This window comes from Nanorana parkeri, unplaced genomic scaffold (assembly GCF_000935625.1).
Source record: "Nanorana parkeri isolate BGI_ZX_2015 unplaced genomic scaffold, ASM93562v1 scaffold979, whole genome shotgun sequence".
NCBI classification, from domain to species: domain Eukaryota; kingdom Metazoa; phylum Chordata; class Amphibia; order Anura; family Dicroglossidae; genus Nanorana; species Nanorana parkeri.
The window spans coordinates 586,237-605,385 of NW_017307247.1; the positions used below are offsets into that span (position 1 = coordinate 586,237).

Genomic DNA, 19,149 nt, shown 5'->3' on the forward strand with positions numbered 1-19,149 from the left:
CTACTCTTTGTAACATAGAATACAAGAATTGACAAGGAATCATACGCAAACTGTGAAACTCCCTGGTATTGGACTCTAAAAATAGATGCAGCCCGGAACGTAGTTGCATGACTGCTGTTGTTCCAGTTACAGGAAGTTATTAAGTGACTAAAGCCATCAGGGCGCAATGTGTGGCAAGGCATTCTAGTATTTAATTCACATTTAAGCTTCTGGGTGACTCTGTTAAATTTTGGGTGAACTGATCCTCAAAGAGGACCTTTTAATATATAAAAAATGACCATAGTTTCTGCTGTCATTCACTTCCCTTTGCGAATTGTATTCTGGAGCAGCCATACTTGATTATTTTCAGGCTGCATAATTTCCTAACTGCCATCTATGACATGAGAGATCTGTAGAGGAGAGGAGAAAAAACTGCCAACAGACTTTATAGTTTAGGACAATTGTCATCACTGATTTTTCCAAATGTAGCAATAATAGGACCTGCTAGAAATGCAATGGTATGGGAATGTAACTCTTCCCATAAGTCGTAAATTACCAGATTTATGGCATCATTTTTCTGTACCTAGTTTTTGTAAGCCTCTATTACAGTGACACTAAACTCAGGAGTTAAAACTTAAACATACATTCAATCACCTTGACTGTTAACAATACTGTACCTTATGTGTGCATCAGTCAGATGTAGATCCTCAAATCATCGCTGAATTGGTGCTGACACTGTCTTTCCTTCCGTAGGGTGGCTACATGGTCCCCGTGTGTTTTGCAATGTATAAACCATTCCAAGCTCACCCCCTGCGATGGACTAAAATCTCAATACCACTTAGTAAGCTAAACATGAGATTGTAGTCCATCATGGGAGCGAGCTTGCAGCGGTGGCTACTTTACATAACACACAGGGACCATACGGGAACAAAAGTAGCCACCCTCCAGAAGACACCCTCCAGTGTCAGCATGAATTCAGAGATGATTTGATGATCTACAGCTGAGTCATACACAAATAAGATACATTTTTGTTATTAGTTAAGGTAGTTGAATGCATTTTTAAGATTTAACTCCTGAGTTTAGTGTCAGTTTAAGTGATCAGTATGTATTTAGCAATATTAATGTGTCTTTTTGTTTCTTTTCCTAGATATGGCAAGATTGTTTCCACAAAAGCTATCTTGGATAAAACAACAAACAAATGTAAAGGTATGTTTCCAGAATGACAACATTTTTTAATTTTCACCCTAAATTCTAGTGTTCACTGTTTACATTGGATGCCTGCATTAAAGAGAAACTTCGTGTGCAAGGTTCTAAATGTTCCAACATCACTCTGTGCTGTGCAACTCTCCCTCATTCTCTTTCTTTCTCTCTCTCTCTCTCTCTCTCTCTTTCACCCTCTTTCATTTTCTCGACAACTAGAGGCATACAGTGTGGTTGGGAATTTCCATAAGTCAAGTGCCTTTGCGCAAAGCCAGAGCTGATCTAAACACCATGTCAGTCCCATGCAGGCTGAAGAAGCCTTTGTATCTAATAAATATATTGCATTCATTTACCATTTTCCTGTGCAAGATTTAAAGCCCAAGGGAACCCTTACTTTTTATCACTGTAATGCAGTCGGGCTACATATATAGTAACAAATATACTGGTCTTTATTGTTTTTTTTTTTTAACACTGAGTGCTACAGCAAGGGCCAAAATACCTTGTGCTAGCAGCACGTTGGGGAGTCAGACCACTTCTCACACAAACAAGCAGCTGCAGGGGTCTTTAGCAGTTTGAAACGCCCATCTGCATACTACTCCAGTCAACAGAGCTTCTCTCTTTGAGCATTGTGATGGCAGGTATGTTGGACTCCTGTAGACCTTGGCAGCTGTTTTGTGTGTGAGAGCAGCAGTCCGACCCTTCAACATGCTGCCAGCACAAGGTAGCTGCAGCATTTAGTATTAAGAAATGTAAAAGGCCATCATATGTATTACTGTGTATATAGCCTGAATATATAGCCTATATATAGCCTACAGTAATAGCAAGGGTTCAGTTTGGATTTAAAGTGGAATTGCTAAATGACAGTTAAAATACTTATTAGTGATCTGTTGTACCTGCCAAAGGGTTTGCAATTCTGTTCATCCACTTTGAGATCCTCTCAGTGTAGCTAAACAGTATAGCCAAGTCCCTCAGTTTTCTCCACTGCAGTTAAAGTAACATAGCTTGGCCATGAATCTGGCTGAGCTTTTGATTGCATAGTGTGAAAACAGCAAAACACTGTCGATGCCACCCCTACACCCTCTCCTATCAGCATGATCTCTGTAATAGCCTACTCTATACAATAAATACATTTTTTTAAAATATAAATGCAGCCAATTCCTGCCTACGTGGGTAAACTCCAGTGGTGGCTGCATGGTTTTCTCAAGTAATATGTGTTGAACTGGCTACTTGTAGTCCCCATCAGAAACCTGTGTGACAAGGTGACGACTCTGGAGCACAGTTGGGAGACAGGGACAGAACGTTGTCACCATACAAACCCTAAAAACGACCTTCTTGCCCAGATCTCCAGGTAATGTTTTAATAAAAGCTGCAGGTTTACAAACATTGAATATGACTTTTGAGATTTTATTGACCGAGTTCAGTTCAACTCAGTTTTTACTGGAATGTGTCATTTCACTGGAAGTATAGAGCCGAACGTATCTTTTGTGGCCTTAAACGTAGCACACACATTGCAGTATGATTGTATAATCTCCTTTAGACCTACCAATAGGTGTGTAGTGCCAGAGCCTGTCTGATTGGATGTAAATTGATTCAATAGATTAGATATGAGTATGGGGACACCACAGATGTTACAATATGACCATACAGTCTTTGTACAATCAATTTTAAATGTGCCAAAACAATGTAATTTGAAGCCCTACCTAATTTAACAAATCAATTTGTATCCAGTTAGGCTTGCCCTTGCACTACATAGTTGCTGGTAGGGCTAGAGTAGATTGTACAATCAGATTGTAACGTGTGTGGTAGGATCAAGCCCTCCGGATTAGAGCTGCAGCTAACGATTATTTTCAAAATCGATTAGTTAGCCGATTATTAAGTCCGATTAATCGGTTAATCGGATAAAAAATAAAAAAATTTTTTTTTAAATAGCTCCAGTGATGGGTCTACTAGTTTGTATTGAGATTGCAGTCCATAACAGGAGCAAGCTTGGAGGGGTGGAAGTAAAAGAGAAAAAAAAATAGTGTGGTGTGCAATATAGTGAAATGAAAAGTGTAAAATTATACAGCAATGAATGCAGAATGGCGTAGGCTCTAGAGGACTACAAATCCCAGTAATACATTATACAGCACAATACAGAATACCACCAGCTATAGAGGAGTACAGCAAATCCCAGCAATAGCACATTATAGCTGGTGGTATTCCGCATTGCGCTGTATAATGTATTATTGCTGGGATTTGTAGTCCTCTATACAGCGCAATGCAGAATACCACCAGCTATAGAGTACAACAAATCCCAGCAATAGTACAATATACAGCGCAATGCAGAATACCACCAGCTATATAGGAATACAACAAATCTCAGCAATACATTATACATACAGTGTATAATGTATTGCTGGGATTTGTATTCCCATGTATAATATACAGCACAATGTACCATCAGCTATAGAGGAATACAAATCCTAGCAATACATTATAGAGTACCATGTGGGGGGGGAGGGAAAAGTAGGCTTACTTGAGCAGTCTTCCAGCAACTTGCTTCTGAGATCGGGCCTGTCTATTGGCGGCTGCCATCTGCCCACCCCTGCTCCTCCTTACTTCTTCTCTCCGCGTCCGTGTGCCAATCGTGGATTTGGGCGGGCGAATCTGGCAGCGGCGAGCGTGAGGTGGGGAGGTGGTGTGGCGCGCAGCGTGTGTGGAGCCGTGAACAGGGCCAACCAATAGGAATCCGATTAATCGATGATTGAAAAAGTTGACAACTTTTTCAATAATCGATTATAATCGATTATGTCGATTAGTTGTTGCAGCCCTACTCCGGATACATACAAAATATAGGTCACATTAAGGTGGAAAAAAATTCAGAAGTGATTTATCCTGGTCTGATTTTTTTTTTTACATCTCCAAAACCTGGCATTTTTGCAGGGTTGTTTAGACTTTTTATATCCACTGTAGTTATGGACGATCTCCATGTAATTGTATTGAGATTCTAAGGTTGGATTGTAACATGTATGGGGGGAACCTTAGATGGCCCAATCATTCTAAGCAATGCTCGCAGACCGAAGCATAGTCTAGTGAAGGGTTTCTGAACCCTGTGAGAGTGATAATTGGCCCCTCGGGCACTTGTTGGCCCTTGTCATCCCTGTGAGCAGCTGGGGTACAACAGAAGAAAGAGTCCAACTACTGCCTGCGCGGTTGAGGAATAGAGGGGGGGTGGAGCTCTGGCACAAAGGACAGGCAAATATCAGCCCACCGGCTGTTCAGTATCAGTCTGTATTGGCCACAAAATATTAGGCACGGCAGATCAAATAAAAACTGCAGCACAGGAACAACAAAACTGGCTGTTTATGAAGAAATAAAAGGTCTATGTAATAAAATGTGGCCACAGGTGTTTGTCTGGAGACTGTGCCAGGTGATGCAGAAGCACAGAGCTAATACAGAAACGACCCATTTACACTTATGAAGGGCCGCCGGCCAACCCACCTGCGAATGTAATGCTGATAAAACATGTATGTGCAGAAAAGCTGTGAAATTGGCATAAATCTGGCCCTGAATTTTGATCTTGCTTCCAAAACCAGGTGTGCACAGAGAGGTATTGATCCCCTCCAAGAAATGATAGATTGTGCATTTAGCAACAGGACATGTTGATGTTGCCCATAGCGACCAAGCAGAATCCATCTCTGAAAATCAAAGTTAAGATATTTTTTCATCCTTGGGGAGGATACCCTTAGTTTGGTGCTCCATGTACAGTATATTCCAGCCAGATGGGGGTTATACTTCCATAACTTTAGATTATGTGAGTAAAATTCCCCATTTCACTTGATAGTATCACTCTTAATGTACAACACTAAAAACTTACAGGTCTCCTGTTAAAAAAAGAAAAAACGGACGGGTCTCAACAGCATAAAATATGACGTAGTAGTACTTGACTCATGTTTTCCGCCAAATCATGTAAAGCAATTACATGGCAGATATACTTATGCAGGGCCGGTGCTAGGTTTCCTGCCTACACAGGCAAGGTGGATTTTGCCCTGATGTTTGTGTTATGTTTTGTTGTTTTTTAACTTACCTTCGGCGCGGGAGAGCAGCGGCGAGTCAGCGCTGGTAAGGTGGGAGGAGCTCCAGGTGGGGTCCTAATTTAGCTGGCTGGAGACTGCCTGAGGTGCCGCGCGTGTCGGGATCCTCAGGCAAAACAGTAGAAAGGCATCATGGCACACTCACAAACCAGCATGTAAAACAACTTGTCTCACCACTAACGATAATAACAGAGGTTTGGATACACGTCTTCTGCAGAGCCCATTTCGTGTGCACCTTACTGTATAACTGGTGACAAATTGTTGAGTGCGTTGGTCTTTTGTTTTGTTTTGCGGGATCCTCAGGCAGTCGCCGGCCAGCTAAATTAGGACCCCACCTGGAGCTCCTCCCACCAGACCAGCGCTGACTCGACGCTGCTCTCCCGCACCGAAGGTAAGTGAAAAAAAAAAAAAACATAGCGCAAACATCGGGGCATTTTGACAAGTACAAGTACTTGTAAAAATGGGCAGTTTTTTTCTGCCCTCACCCTGCAGCGCCGTAAGGCGGCCACCTGACTTGCCTTGTGGTAGCGCTGGGCCTGTACTTATGTTGAAAATGTCACATGCCACCTAAAAGTTGATATCAGGCTTGCAGTGACAGGGTGAGCTGATTAACTATTAACAAAAATGTATCTTATCTGTTTATCATTTTGGCTGTAGAACCTTAAATCATCTCTGACTTGATGTGGACACTGTCCTTCCTTCTGGAGGGGGTACTTTTGTTCCCCATGGTTCCTGCGTGTGTTGTAGAGTAAACTAAATGTGAGATTGTAGTCCATCCCGGGAGTGAGCTTGGAGTGGTCGTTCACACGTCATTATGACCACGAGAGCCGTGGAGTATGGGGAACTTCCTGAGCTCCTGGACTCAATCTAGTGGTCGTAATGCGGTGCAAAAGAGATTAACTTAGCTATAAGCTTGTCGGATGTTTTATACATCAGCCCCTATACTTTTTTGCTTGTTCAGTCCTTCATTTTCCACCACCGGGCTATTGTATTCTTACAGCGGTGGGTGTGTCAGAATATCCAAACCATCTGCTGCAGTCAGTGCTTGCCCAAGATTTTTTGGACCAGCTACGTTGAAAAAACGTGTTTTGTCAAACGGAGTGGTACTTACAGGACAACACACTGCTTGAATTCTGCTGACTTGGCCGAGTTTTAACCCGTGTATGGCCAGCTTTAGATATCCCAAACAAGTTTGCAGTTCTGATTTTTCTCTAACTTTCCTGTTTTGCACTTTCGCTCCTTTATTTAGGAAGTACTGAAGCAAAATGGAAATCATGACAGCCAGCCAACTGGAATTTTTAGAAGAAATTAAGCAATGGCAGCTAACATGGTTTTCTCATGACATGTTTACTCTAAGCTGACCACACACAACCAGATTTTAGTTCTAAAAGTTCAAAAAGTAGACTGAAGGCGGTACAGTGACACAAAACATCTAGAATTGCAGACACCAAATGCTTGGCAGCCTTATAGCATCGTTTTTCATTCAATGTTGTCCTTTAAATCCATTAAACATTACAAAAGGTAAGCGGGGATAAGAAGGTTAAATACTTCTTAAATAATCCTCTGCCAGTTCAGACATAGCTCCTCAGACACACTAAACATTTCAAGTCCTCGTTTAGAAAGGAACTGGTTTCTTCCCGAGGCTATTTAGCAGTATTAATAATCTGAAAGGATTATGCGTTGTGCAAATTGGCTGTGCTAATTAGAAGGGGGTCAATTTAAGCACCACTTAATTACACATTGAGTCTCTGGATGGTGCGCATTCTTTATTCTGTGAAAGGCATGGGGGAGAGTCATCTTCTGTCCCTTTAATTAGCAGGCAAATGGTTCTTGACCCATTTTTTCTGGAGTCACTCATCACGTGAAAGCCATGCCGTAATCCTCAAGCACGGCTAAAGCTGCTATCGCTGTGGTGACACGGGTGGGACATGGGGACTCTAGATACTAAGGCGTCATGTTCCCTGCTATTTGTGTCAGTAGCAATCCCTCCTGCTAGTTTAAAAGGGGAGATGGCATCACTGGGCCAAGAAAGGAATTCAGTCAGATGACTCTGATTTCACCGTTCACCCATGAGTAAGCAGCAAAAGACTTCACACAGTGTCACTGCAATGCCACTCACGTTGCTGCAGCATAGCTGGCTAGCAGGAGAGAAATCATTAGTGAGGTCTGGTAAGCTATTAGGCGCTGCGTAAAGTCCAATGGAAATCAGTGCATCCAAAAAGGGTCAGTCCATCCAAAAATTAATTTTATTTTTTTGGTAGATGCCGGATAATTAAACTCCCTGACTATTATGTACAATTGTCAGGGACTGCATTGGCAAGATCTCTGTGCTGAGTTCACAGGTCTGCACACCTGCCATGGCCAGTATAAAGATCTCCAGCTGTCTATGTTGTATTTTTTTATTTATATTGTCTATAAGAGATCATTCACTCCAGCCCAATGGTCCATTTAAGCTTGGGACTGGTGTCCACTGTGTGCCAGCAGGGTGTAGCGGTGCCTTACGTTGTAATACAAGGCATTGTACACTCTTTTTCTGTGTTTTCTTCATGCCCTGGCAGTGACTGCCATTGATCAGTTGCTGAAAAAATGCCGGTGACCTCGAATGGTGTGAACGAGCCCTTATAGAGTGGAGATGGAAGATGCAAATGTGGGCTCACAGAACTATGGCAGTCAGATTTCGCTGTTAAAGGACCCAAGACTCATAATAAGCCAGATGCTAAATCAGCACCACAAGCTCCAACCTATAAGTAAAAAAAAACTACCTCTTAACTAAACTATAACTAAATATATATCTTTTGGGTGGACAGACCCTTTAAATGGCATCTATCATAAAAATTGTTCTGTATAACTAATACTGTTGCCTTAGAACATGACCACTAGGTGTGTGTCTGTACTGTTAATTGTAATCAGTGTGGTCTATGATCCTCTAAACCAGGGTGGGCAACCATGGCACTCCAGCTGTGGTGAAACTACAAATACCTTTATGCCTCTACCTCTGGGAGTCATGATTATGACTGTCAGAGTCTTGCACTTGTAGTTCCACAACAGCTGGAACACCAGGGTTGCCTAACCCTGCCCTAAACCTAGTCATACTCTCCTTCATTATCCCATGACATGCCTCCCCCAATAGTTTTAACAGTCGGTAAGGGGAGCCACTGATGTGCATGAATCCCAGAATTCATATTAAAGTTTCAGCAGCTCAAAGGAGGCATGGGTTGCTAATGATCCGAACTTGAGTTGAGATCTCTAAGCTAAGTGCAGCCAGATTGGGACATCTGGCACTCAAATTTATTTTTTAATGCAATCAGTGTAAATATCTGGATGTGAGCAGGTATCAGCCTTTTGCAGTCCATGTACAGCATGGCTGGAGTGTGAGAGGAAGAAGCAGCACAACAAGCTGACAGAAAGAGAAAGCAGAGTGATAGAGAGATGGCTTCATCATGGTGCTGTTTCTCCTTTCACTGTCCAGTCACAGACTGGGATGGGTCCAGAAAGACCTGAGGTCACAGGAAGTGGGTTTAATGATGCTGGCCATCAGACTGAGGACATCTAGTGGCAGAAAAAAGTAGTGTATATTTCTGTAGTGTAAATCTCTAAATAAAGGTGCATATTACAGCAAAAACTGCTTTAACGTCTCTCCCTTGTAGTGAATATACCAACTAGGATCTGACTCCTCAGAGATGCCCCATACATATCTCTGGGTATTGTATGGACAACCCACAGGTTACAGAGTGGAAAACACAAAGGGTAGAAAGTTGGTTGGGACTCAGTCTTTGCTGATGACGTTCTTTGGGGTTCATGTAAGTAAAGGACATAATTGCACACCGATGCAGAGATCTCAGGTTCCCAGCGGCCTTCTTAAAGGAGAATTATGGGGTGAGTGAAAAACACTCATCCCCATAATTCAAGCCGACCTGTGACAAAGAAGCTGTCACAGGTCCGCTCTATTGATTGGGAAGTCAGCAAACACACACTGCAATAGCCTGCTATATGCTGAGTTTTGGGTCACCGGAGGACACAGTATATGTCCTCCCGTAACCCTGAAGAGAACTATGGGCAAAAAAGGTTGCCCCATAGTTCTCCTTCAACTCACGATGTCAAGTAGTTCATTTTCTACACAGCACTGGATTCTTTCTTCTACAGTATATACTTGAAATATGAATAGAAGCCCTTTTACATCAAGGATCTTTAATTTTAGATGTAATGGTCCTTTAAATGGCTACTTTAATTGTCCTTGTTTGGTTGTTAATGCTGAGTACAGGAGAGGTCTATGTTGAAGGAACCGAAAGCATTCAGCTTTTTCCACATTACAATGGGAATCAATACCTTTCCACACTGGGCTGAGTGGAAGCAAGCTGCTCGTATGGCTCCTGCCAGCTTTGACGTTTATTCTTTTGATTCCCATAAACACAGAACTTTAATTTGTTGGTAATCTTTACAAAGGTGCAGTGAAGGATATCTATTGCCTACCATAGAGAGATTTAGGTCTACTAAAGAGGACCTGTCAGTTTCACATAATGCTGCTGGTGTAAGTAGCACTGCTGTCCTCCTGATTAGCTGTTGAGAAGTAAAGCTGGCTATGCAGTATAAAAAAATCTGATTGTACAATCTCATTTGACTTACCAAAGCTATCTAGGATGAGAACAAACCTAAACAATCAGGTTGGCCCTTGCACTACATAGGTGATGGTGGATCTAAAGGCGGTCGTACAATCGTATTGTATAGTTTATGGTCACCTTAAGGGTCACCATACACCAGGGGTAGGCAAACTCCACCCCTTCAGCTATGGTGAAACTACAGATCCCGTCAGGTATTTGCCTTCCCATCAAGCATGGCATTCTGACTACAGATCCCGTCAGGTATTTTGGCTTCCAATTAGGCATTGCAAGACTCTGACAGCCACAGGCATGACACATGCCTGTGGCTGTCAGAGTCTTGCAATGCCTAATGGGATTTGTAGCTGCACCACTACTAGAGGGCCGCAGTTTGCCTACCCCTGCCATACACGTTACATTCTGGCCATACAGTCTTTGTATAATCAACTTTAGATTTACGTTATACGGCCCCAGGCGGTCGTGTGCATGAGCCCTAACCCGGATGTTCTTCGTACATTCACATGTTGCCAATTCCGCAAATCAAAATCATGTGAATGGCAAAGGGGGCAATGTCGGCACTGGGGTCTCCCACTGGGAGATAGAACTGTGCCCCTGTTCACCTATAACCGCAAGGTAGCACAACAAATCTGATCTATACGTGTGTTCCATGTGTTGTATCTATACAATGCATTGGTCCTTGTGTTAGATACATTCAGTGCATTGTTCCATGCATTGGATCTAAGAAATAAACTGTTCCATGCATTGAATCCAAACAATGCGGAGTTCCACGTTTGGAGCAATATAATGTGTTGTTCCATGCGTTGGATCTATACAATGCATTGTTCCATGCATTGGATCCATAAAATGTGTGGTTCCATTTTTGTATCTACACGATGCGTTCCATGTTTTGGATCCATACAATGCATTGTTCTAATTAAACACATATTCAATTCGATAAACTCTGCAACAGACAGACTACATCACTTCTGCAAAATTAATATGCAGCCCTCATGAACATTCGCAGTTGGCAAGTGTTTTGCTGGACAAACAATCAGTTGAAGGACAGCTGACACCTCTGGTTCTGGTCTTCCCTCTGCAGTAAATTTTATGTTTAATTAGAATCCTCCTCTGCACTGAGATATATTGCAGCATGTCCACTTTCTGAGGGGAATATTCAATATTAAGCTGCAGCTCCAGCCAGCCATACAGAGTTGGCTGCTGTCCTTGGAACAAACAAGTAATTGGCACTCCAGCTTTAATTGACCATGTCAGCACCAATCCTGCAATTATTCCTGACAGTGCCTCCGTGGTGGCATATCTTGGTCACATACATAGGCGCTCATTATGGTTGTTAGTGCTCCAAATTAGCGCACTGGCTCCCTCTCTTATTCCCAGCAGTTTTAACCGCTTGTGTGACCCGTCTGCTTGCCTGACTTTTTCAACTTTCAAACAAGTTAAAAGGTCAGTCTACTCAAAATAGTTTTTTTTTCCATTTATGGGTGGACTCTGTTTAGGTAAATCACTCGCTGGCTTTTACTATCCCTTAGAGTAGTGTTATTTGTTCGACTGAGTATTTATTTCTGCAATTACTGCCTTGGATACTCAGTCCTCTTGCTGCAGTCATTGTAGTGTAACATGGCAAGATGCTAACAAATGAGAAGTCCAGCACAGGGACCGAGATGGTGGTGATGATCGCAGCAGGTAGCGGATTCAGGTGAATAGGTCTCCTTGCTTGAGACCCCAGAGATATAAGAAGGCAGTGATTCTGGAGGGGGGCTACTTTTGTTCCCCATGGTCCCTGTGTATGTTCTAAAGTAGCCACCGCTCCAAGCTTGCTCCCGTGTTGAACTACAATCTCAATACAAATTAGTAAACTAAACGTGAGATTGTAGTCCATCACAGGAGTGAGCTTGGAGAGGTGGCTACTTTACAACACACACAGGGACCATGGGGAACAAAAGTAGTCACCCTCCAGAAGGAAGGACAGTGTCAGCACCAATTCAGAGATGATTTGAGGATCTACAGCCGAGTGATACACAAATTACATACATTTTTGTTAATAGTTTGGGTAATTAAATACATTTTTAAGTTATAACTGTTGAGTTTAGTGTCACTTTAAGTGCAAAACGTGGCCGTAGTGGTTTCAAAAAGTTAGGATCTATGCACTTACATCTTTTATGTGAACTTTTGTAACAACAGATCTCATAGTTGTAGTTCCTGTTTTATCAGATCCCCATTCTAGACCAGTAAATCACTTTCCCCATCACTTTTGTTCACAAAGTATGACGGTTATGTTTTAGCAGTCTGTGCGCACAAGCTGCCTCCTTTGATATGTGTATAAATTGTCATGTTTATGATCCGCAGGTTATGGATTTGTAGACTTTGACAGCCCGGCAGCTGCTCAGAAAGCGGTCTCAGCTCTGAAGGCGACTGGAGTCCAAGCACAGATGGCAAAGGTACCTATCAATAACCGCTGAGATCTTTCCAGCCGGGGAGGAGTCAGGGGATAAAATTCCTTCTGTTCACATGTGTTTCATCGTCTCTTGTTCTCGATTTATCCGTGATCTGATTAAGTTAAACATGGCTTCCATTTGTATGGACTATCATTTCAATCAGTCACAGCAGCAGAAGAACACAATGGGCTCGGATTTATCCAAACTGAGAAAAACGGTCATTGTTGTTTATACCAACCAATCAGAATGCAGCGGTAATTTTTTATTTTTTTTTGCCCAGAGCCGACTGGAAAATGACTCCTGATTGGATGCCAAGACGTACAGCTGCACCGTTTTCTCCTTTTCTCAGTGTTCGATTAATCAGACCTAGTTGCTGGGCTCTGCATTTCATGCCCTCTCCACCAGTCAAACGTTACAAATGAAATGTTACCTTAGCTTGTTTAAATTGCACATTTCAGAAGAGCCAGATAACATTCTTGAACGCACCACCACTGCCAAAACTTTTAATTTATATAGAAAGGGCAAGGGTTACAACTTCTTACAGTTTGTAAATAGTGTATTGTGTCCCAGTAGAGAAGCTTTGTCTGTCACATTTTAAATGCTGTCTATAGAAGAGATTTTTCCTCAATTCCTGTCCTATCTGACACATGTCACCTAAACAGGAAGTGAGGGGAATTTCCCTCATGGAAACACAGCAATAACACCCTCACTGAGGTTCTAAACCTTCCTCGCTCTAGTAGAAGATGTGTTTTGTTTGCTGTCTGTGTTGGGGCATTTCCTCTCACTCCATGTTCTCTTACCCAGCAGAAAGAGGATAGATTTTCCCTTATTTTCTGCTTTGTTGACAACGCTGCGCTTTTTGGTGCTGTGGAGTGGACTACGTGGAAGTTTTTCCATCATTACGTTGGCCACAGTACCGACGGCTCCATCAGATGCTTCCCCAGCATGGTTGCTAAGTTGCCTGCCACCCATCCAGATAATTGTTTTTAAAGCCCTACTGAAGCCTCACATTTATGTGGACAGGTGCAGTTTTTCTTATTTAAAATATGTATTTGTACTTACACAGCGGGAAGCTGACCTGTGTCAGCAGCACGCGGAAGAGACGGCCACCACTCTCACACAGAGGGCAGCTGCCCGGGTCTTGGTAGAGGCAAAGCTGTCCAGGTCAACATCTTGGTAGAAACAAAGCTTTATTTTCTCATGTCGGAGCCTCCAGCAAGGAGAACATTAAGCATCACTGTGGTGACATCATCGAATCTCACTCCAAATCTCCTGAGACTAGCAATCAGGGGCAGCAATGCCTTAGATCTCCCACTGCAGATATACAGAAGTCCATTGTTATTTTTCAGTACAGTTCAGGTCCACTTTAAGAGGCATCTGTTTCTTTTTTTCCCTCAGCATTTTCTGCCATTCATTAAATATTAGATAAACTATAAGATGAACTACTTCTTACTGCCTGTAGTTTTCCCCACTTCCCTCTCTAGAAAAGAGGTAGAATTAAATGAAAATCACCCTAATGGGTTCATAAGAGAAATAAAAACCTGACAGACATTGTAACTCCTCTCTGTCCAAACTAGTAAAACATATTGACAGGAGTCTGTAGAAAGTTGTCATCAAAGAGAAAAAAAAAAATTTTCAAGGATACCCGGAATGAGTCACGTTTAGCGTTTGATGTTAAGTTGCAATCTGTGTCACAGAATCCACTGATGGGTCACAAATCGTTAACCGCACATCAGACGCATCCTTGGGGCCAGGCCAAGCCCGTGGAAAAGGGAACCATATGTATAAAACTGGAAGCCGAAGCTTAGGCATCTATAAACATTAATAGGGAATCTGTGCAGATGTGAGCTTTGCATTCAACATATTACAGTGTACAACATCCTGGAGATTTACACCCTCCACCTGGGTATTATAAATCAGGGCTTGGTGTGCTGGATGTCAGCCTTGCCGATGTATGAAAGCAGACTGAAGCGGCAGTGTGTTGAATGAATACACATGCCAAGCTGTCCATCTGCAAGGCACAGTGCAAGCCAGGAAAGATCTATAACACTTCCATATGCAGCTCTATGTGATCTATTGCTAATTTGCTCATCTGCCTGTTCCTCTAATGCCAGAAAACATATGGGAGAAGCCGGTTGTGTAATTCTCCGGCGTTGTATATCTTACCATGGTTTAGCCGGAGCCATCACATTGCGCTTGTTGGATAATATTTCCACAACGATGCTTAGCAACTGGGTCTCTATGTTAAAAATCCTTGTGAAGACATTTAGCAATGATAGAAAATCCCAGTGTTCTATACCAGTCTTTACCATACGGCAAGGCAGAACAAAAACAGAAATAAATCATTATTATTATTATTATAATTATACAGGATTTATATAGCGCCAATAGTTTGCACAGCGCTTTACAATATAATTGGTATGTACCTTTTTGTGCTGCTGTTAAAAGGGAAAGGGCCTGTTCTTTTGTTCTTAAAGGCTACTGATACACAAATGCAAACATCTAGAGCAGAGGTAGTCAAACTCAGGCCCTCCAGCTTTGGTGAAACTACAAATCTAATCATGCATCCGCCTCTGGAAATCATGCTTGCGGCTGTCAGAGCCTTGCAATGCCTTATGAGACATGCAGTTCCACAACGGCTAAAGGGACAAAATTTGTCTACCCTTGGTCTAGAGCAATGGTTGACAACTGATAGGAGGTCTCAACTGGCCTCCTAATGTCACCAAATGTCCGTGCGTTGTATTTAGTTTATGTAATTCTATAGAAGATGGTCAGAACCTGCAGATTTAGTAGAGGACATGGTCAGAAACTGGGGACATGCTAATATTGTGGAGACTAGACAGCCAGACACTGGGGACATGTTGCATGAGACTACTAGAGATCACTGCTACTACAGCCTATTTAAAAGTCAGTGCTCCAACCACTGACTGCTGGGATCCAAGAACCACACAGCAAGTACCAAAAGGCTGCAAGGGGCCTTTGGGCTGTAGGTTGAAGATCAGGGGTATAGATTTGCTATAAAAATACATCTAGAGCTTCTATACAAATGCATCAAGTGCCCACGTTTATCACATGGGGGGAGCAGTTAGCAAAAATTGTGTTTGGGAGGGGGTCAGCACCACCACCATCTTAATTTTAGCAAAACAGGCTGAAGCCTGTCCTGGAAAGTCATGGGAAAGTGAATCATTTGCATTGATACACAGAGGGATCACAGAGTCCTGTTTTTAGTTTATAGCAGAAGTTGACTTCCCCTTTACAAATGCGCAATGCTGCTTATAAAGACATGAAAAGAAAATGCATTAAAGTTAGTGTAGTTAAAGGGTCATTCTTTCCATAGGTAAGATGTTACTTATTGATGGACTCTAGTGAGCCAAGTCACTTGCTGGCTTTCTATATCTTTTGAGCGTTTCAGTAATAGCTTAATATTAGTTTTGTATGAAGTGACTAATAAATTGGAGCCTTCTAAGAACAGAAAGTATTTACTTCTTTGTGTCGCAAATCCCCAAGAATAAGGGGATTATACCACATTTTAGGATAGTGGGTATAGCCATGCAAATTTTTCTATTATGCCCCGATGATGGACTGTACATTCAGAACCACTGGTTTATATTGCATATACAGCCTCCTATTATAGCGCAGTTTGTTTAAACGGCATACTGCTGTTTCAGGCTTGTTGGCCACGATTAGTGCAGCATAAGAAAACAATGGCTTCTATAGAGTAAGGCTTTGGGTGCAACAAGAACCTAGACAGGGTATGGCTAGGTGGACAAAAAGTAACCAATAGGCCATCCTCTGAACTCATGTAAAGTACAGTTGAGCCTTTATAGAAAAGGTAGTTAGATATCTTATTGTCACAAATCCCAAAAATAGGGGAATCATTCTAGGATAGTGGAGCCACGCATTCCGTTTTGTCCCTGTGGCCATGTGTACATCCAGAACCAATACAAATCTGATCTTAGATTGTATGCACTTTGTGTTTTTTTATAATAAGAACCCCAATAGTTTCCCAGCATCTGTTCATATTTTCAGGGAGTAACATATAGTACTGTCCACAACAGGATCAGTATTTCAATGTATACGATGTCTGGCCATTTCCACAATTCACACAGGCTAGCTGGTGCCTTTGAGAAACTTTTTGGGACTTTTTTAATGTAAAGGCTGAATAGGATATTTTTTTCTTGTTGCCAAAAATACACTGAAGAAAAAAAAAACAGTACCAAATAATACGTATTTATATGTCATGTATGAGCTGGAGCTCTTCTTTCATTTGCAGCAGCTGGTTTGGCAAAGGTAGCTATATAGGAACTGACTGTGCATTTACCCTCCATCCTCGCTGGGAAGCACAGCAGGGCATTATCCGTAGCCAAATGGATGTAATTAAAACATGGTATCTGCTTTCATGGCATTCGTCTTTTTCAATTGTTTTAACTTTGGTGCAGTGACATCATTTCAATAATGAATTTCGTTAGAAAAAGTTGCCTGATTTTATTTCTTCTGAAAATTAGTCAGAAGTTAATTAGTTCTGCAGCTTCTTGTCTCTGGAGTATTATGATTCAGTACCGCTGATACAGGAAGGACAGATTATTCGAGTCCTGGAAATGAAGATGTACCACAGTTAATAGTTTACTATTGGTTCATGAACATTTTAACTGGTTCTGCCTAGATTCCCAGCATCCTGAACTGTCACATACAATTTAGTGTAATAGTTCTTGCCATGGTATTTATAACAAGGAGGGCAGAGCTAAGATTGCTTATAATTATGAAACTGTGGGCTCTTTAAATTCTATGCTGTGCTGAATCGACTATATTAAGCACAGACATGACGTAGTGTGAATTCAGTTATCATGTCTGGAGAATCAGTAGACCATTGCAGCTTGAGATGCCAACATGAGTATCAGATAACGAATGATGGTGGAGCCCAGCTCTCCGCAGAGACTGCTGGTATGCGCCATCATAAATATGTCAACAGATGCACATGCACAAAGCCGCGTCTCATCATTATGCACTGTGTGTAGCTTCAAAGGAGTTGCTTCAAAGTAATTGTCTGATAAACAACTGAAAAGAAGAAAAAAACTTGCTCCAGCGCTGCACCTTTTCAAGTATAAAAGTCCCATTATTTCAGGACTACAAATGAGTGTGTTATGGAACAATTTGTCAGCGATCACAGCTTAGCCGAATCCTCTGCGATGCCTCCACAGGGTACTTTACAATTAGTAGACCACCTAACGTGATCAGCATTGTACTCCTATGACCCAAGAGAGGACAATGTCATGGGCACTTGCCTCAGAAGAGTGCATTTTGGGGTCCTGGCCTTGGAGCAGATGTCACCATTACATTAAAACCCACAATGTCTCCTTTTTGTTAGGCCTCTGTGATATTCTGCTCCTGTGAAGGTTATTTTAGGTGTGTCTATGCATAGAAAAAGCGGGCAGAGACATCCTACAATGAAAGCAGCTTTCCTGGTCCCACTGAAATTCATCTTTTTTTAGGATCTCCACTTTAATGCAAAACATCTTGACAGCTTTAAATGCTTTTTAGAGGCGATCCTGTTAAGGTGATCCTTCACATTCAGCAAACACATCACTGGAGGTATATACAACTTTTCTAATTAAAAGCAAACCCTCTTGATCATATTTTCCTAATTGAGAAACATTTTTTGTAATCAAGCCATCCAAAACTGATATGTGAATTGTGAGTAAATGCTTCATGTTGAATCGCCTGGCGGTTACTTGCATTTTCCAGGAATTTTGAATACTCAGCTCCAGGCATATGTCGCAGCCATCACAAGTTAAGTCTTACTCTCCTTTTTTTAGTTTCTATTTACAGAAAAATGTACTGAGGCCTCCTTGATGCAACAGGAAGACCTGGACTGTGCCATTGTGGTAGAATTAAGCTTTATTTACATAGCATAGGGTTCATGTTGTCACGGTGTGACTTTCTGCACAGTTTAGTGTGCAGAAAGCTGTCTTGTTCTCCTGCAAAGCTAACATCCCACAGCCCTGAGAGAAGGGGCACTCAGATATGCAAAGGGCGCTCAGCTTCCTTAGTCACTGGTCCTGGCCCAGCTACCTGTCATTCCTGTCTGTAGGTTAGTAGAGCCACCAATCACTGTGATAGGTCGAGAGTTAGGTGTGGGAAACAGACAACAGCATGCCAGTGCCAGTGATCATGGAAGCTAGTTGATGACTTCTAGACACAGGTACCCTTTTTTGCTTATGTCAACGAGGAATTAGACTTGCCGTAGACATTAGATAATGCTTTCCAGATTTGAGAAAGTATGTTTATATAAAAGATTATTTTCATTGACAGTAGTGATCATTTAAAGAGACAATTCGCTTATAAAGTACACGTGATTATTCAAGATATCAAACTCATGTTTCCAGGTACAGGAAGTTGTGTGTGTTTATATATGATCCCTTAATTGTGTTGAGATATAAAAAAAGAAATAGATAATGTTTGATTGAAAATGGACAATTAGAGGGCCCAAGGCTTTACATAGAGTGCCTGCATGGTCAACTTTAGATTTACCAAAACTATATAACATGATATCCTAAGTACACTATCCAATCAGTCTGTATCTAATTGGACATGACCTTGAAATAACTACCTGTTAGTAGATCTAAAGGATATTGTACTGTTAGATTGTAGCATGTGTAATGAGTGTACAGAAGTCATTTGTACAACCATTGCAAAATCCTTCCAAAACTTTGTAATATGAAGATGAATCTAAACAAAGCATCAATTTGTATCAAAGCAGGCAGGCCCCTAATCTATATAGTTCGTCATCCAACGGAGATTTCATAATCAGACCATACAGTGTATGGTCAGCTATAGACATCTGAACATTTG

At 41.8% G+C, this 19,149-nt stretch overlaps 1 protein-coding gene across 3 annotated transcripts in view; it reads left to right on the forward strand.

Moving 5' to 3' along the window:
• RBMS1 (RNA binding motif single stranded interacting protein 1) overlaps positions 1-19,149 on the forward strand; it is a 320,245-nt gene that overhangs the window by 251,724 nt on the left and 49,372 nt on the right. For all 3 annotated transcript variants that reach the window (XM_018566823.1, XM_018566821.1, XM_018566822.1), the window contains exons 3-4: positions 1,127-1,185; positions 12,212-12,303. In XM_018566823.1, the coding sequence (XP_018422325.1) occupies positions 1,127-1,185; positions 12,212-12,303 (151 nt within the window). The remainder of the gene's footprint in view (positions 1-1,126; positions 1,186-12,211; positions 12,304-19,149) is intronic.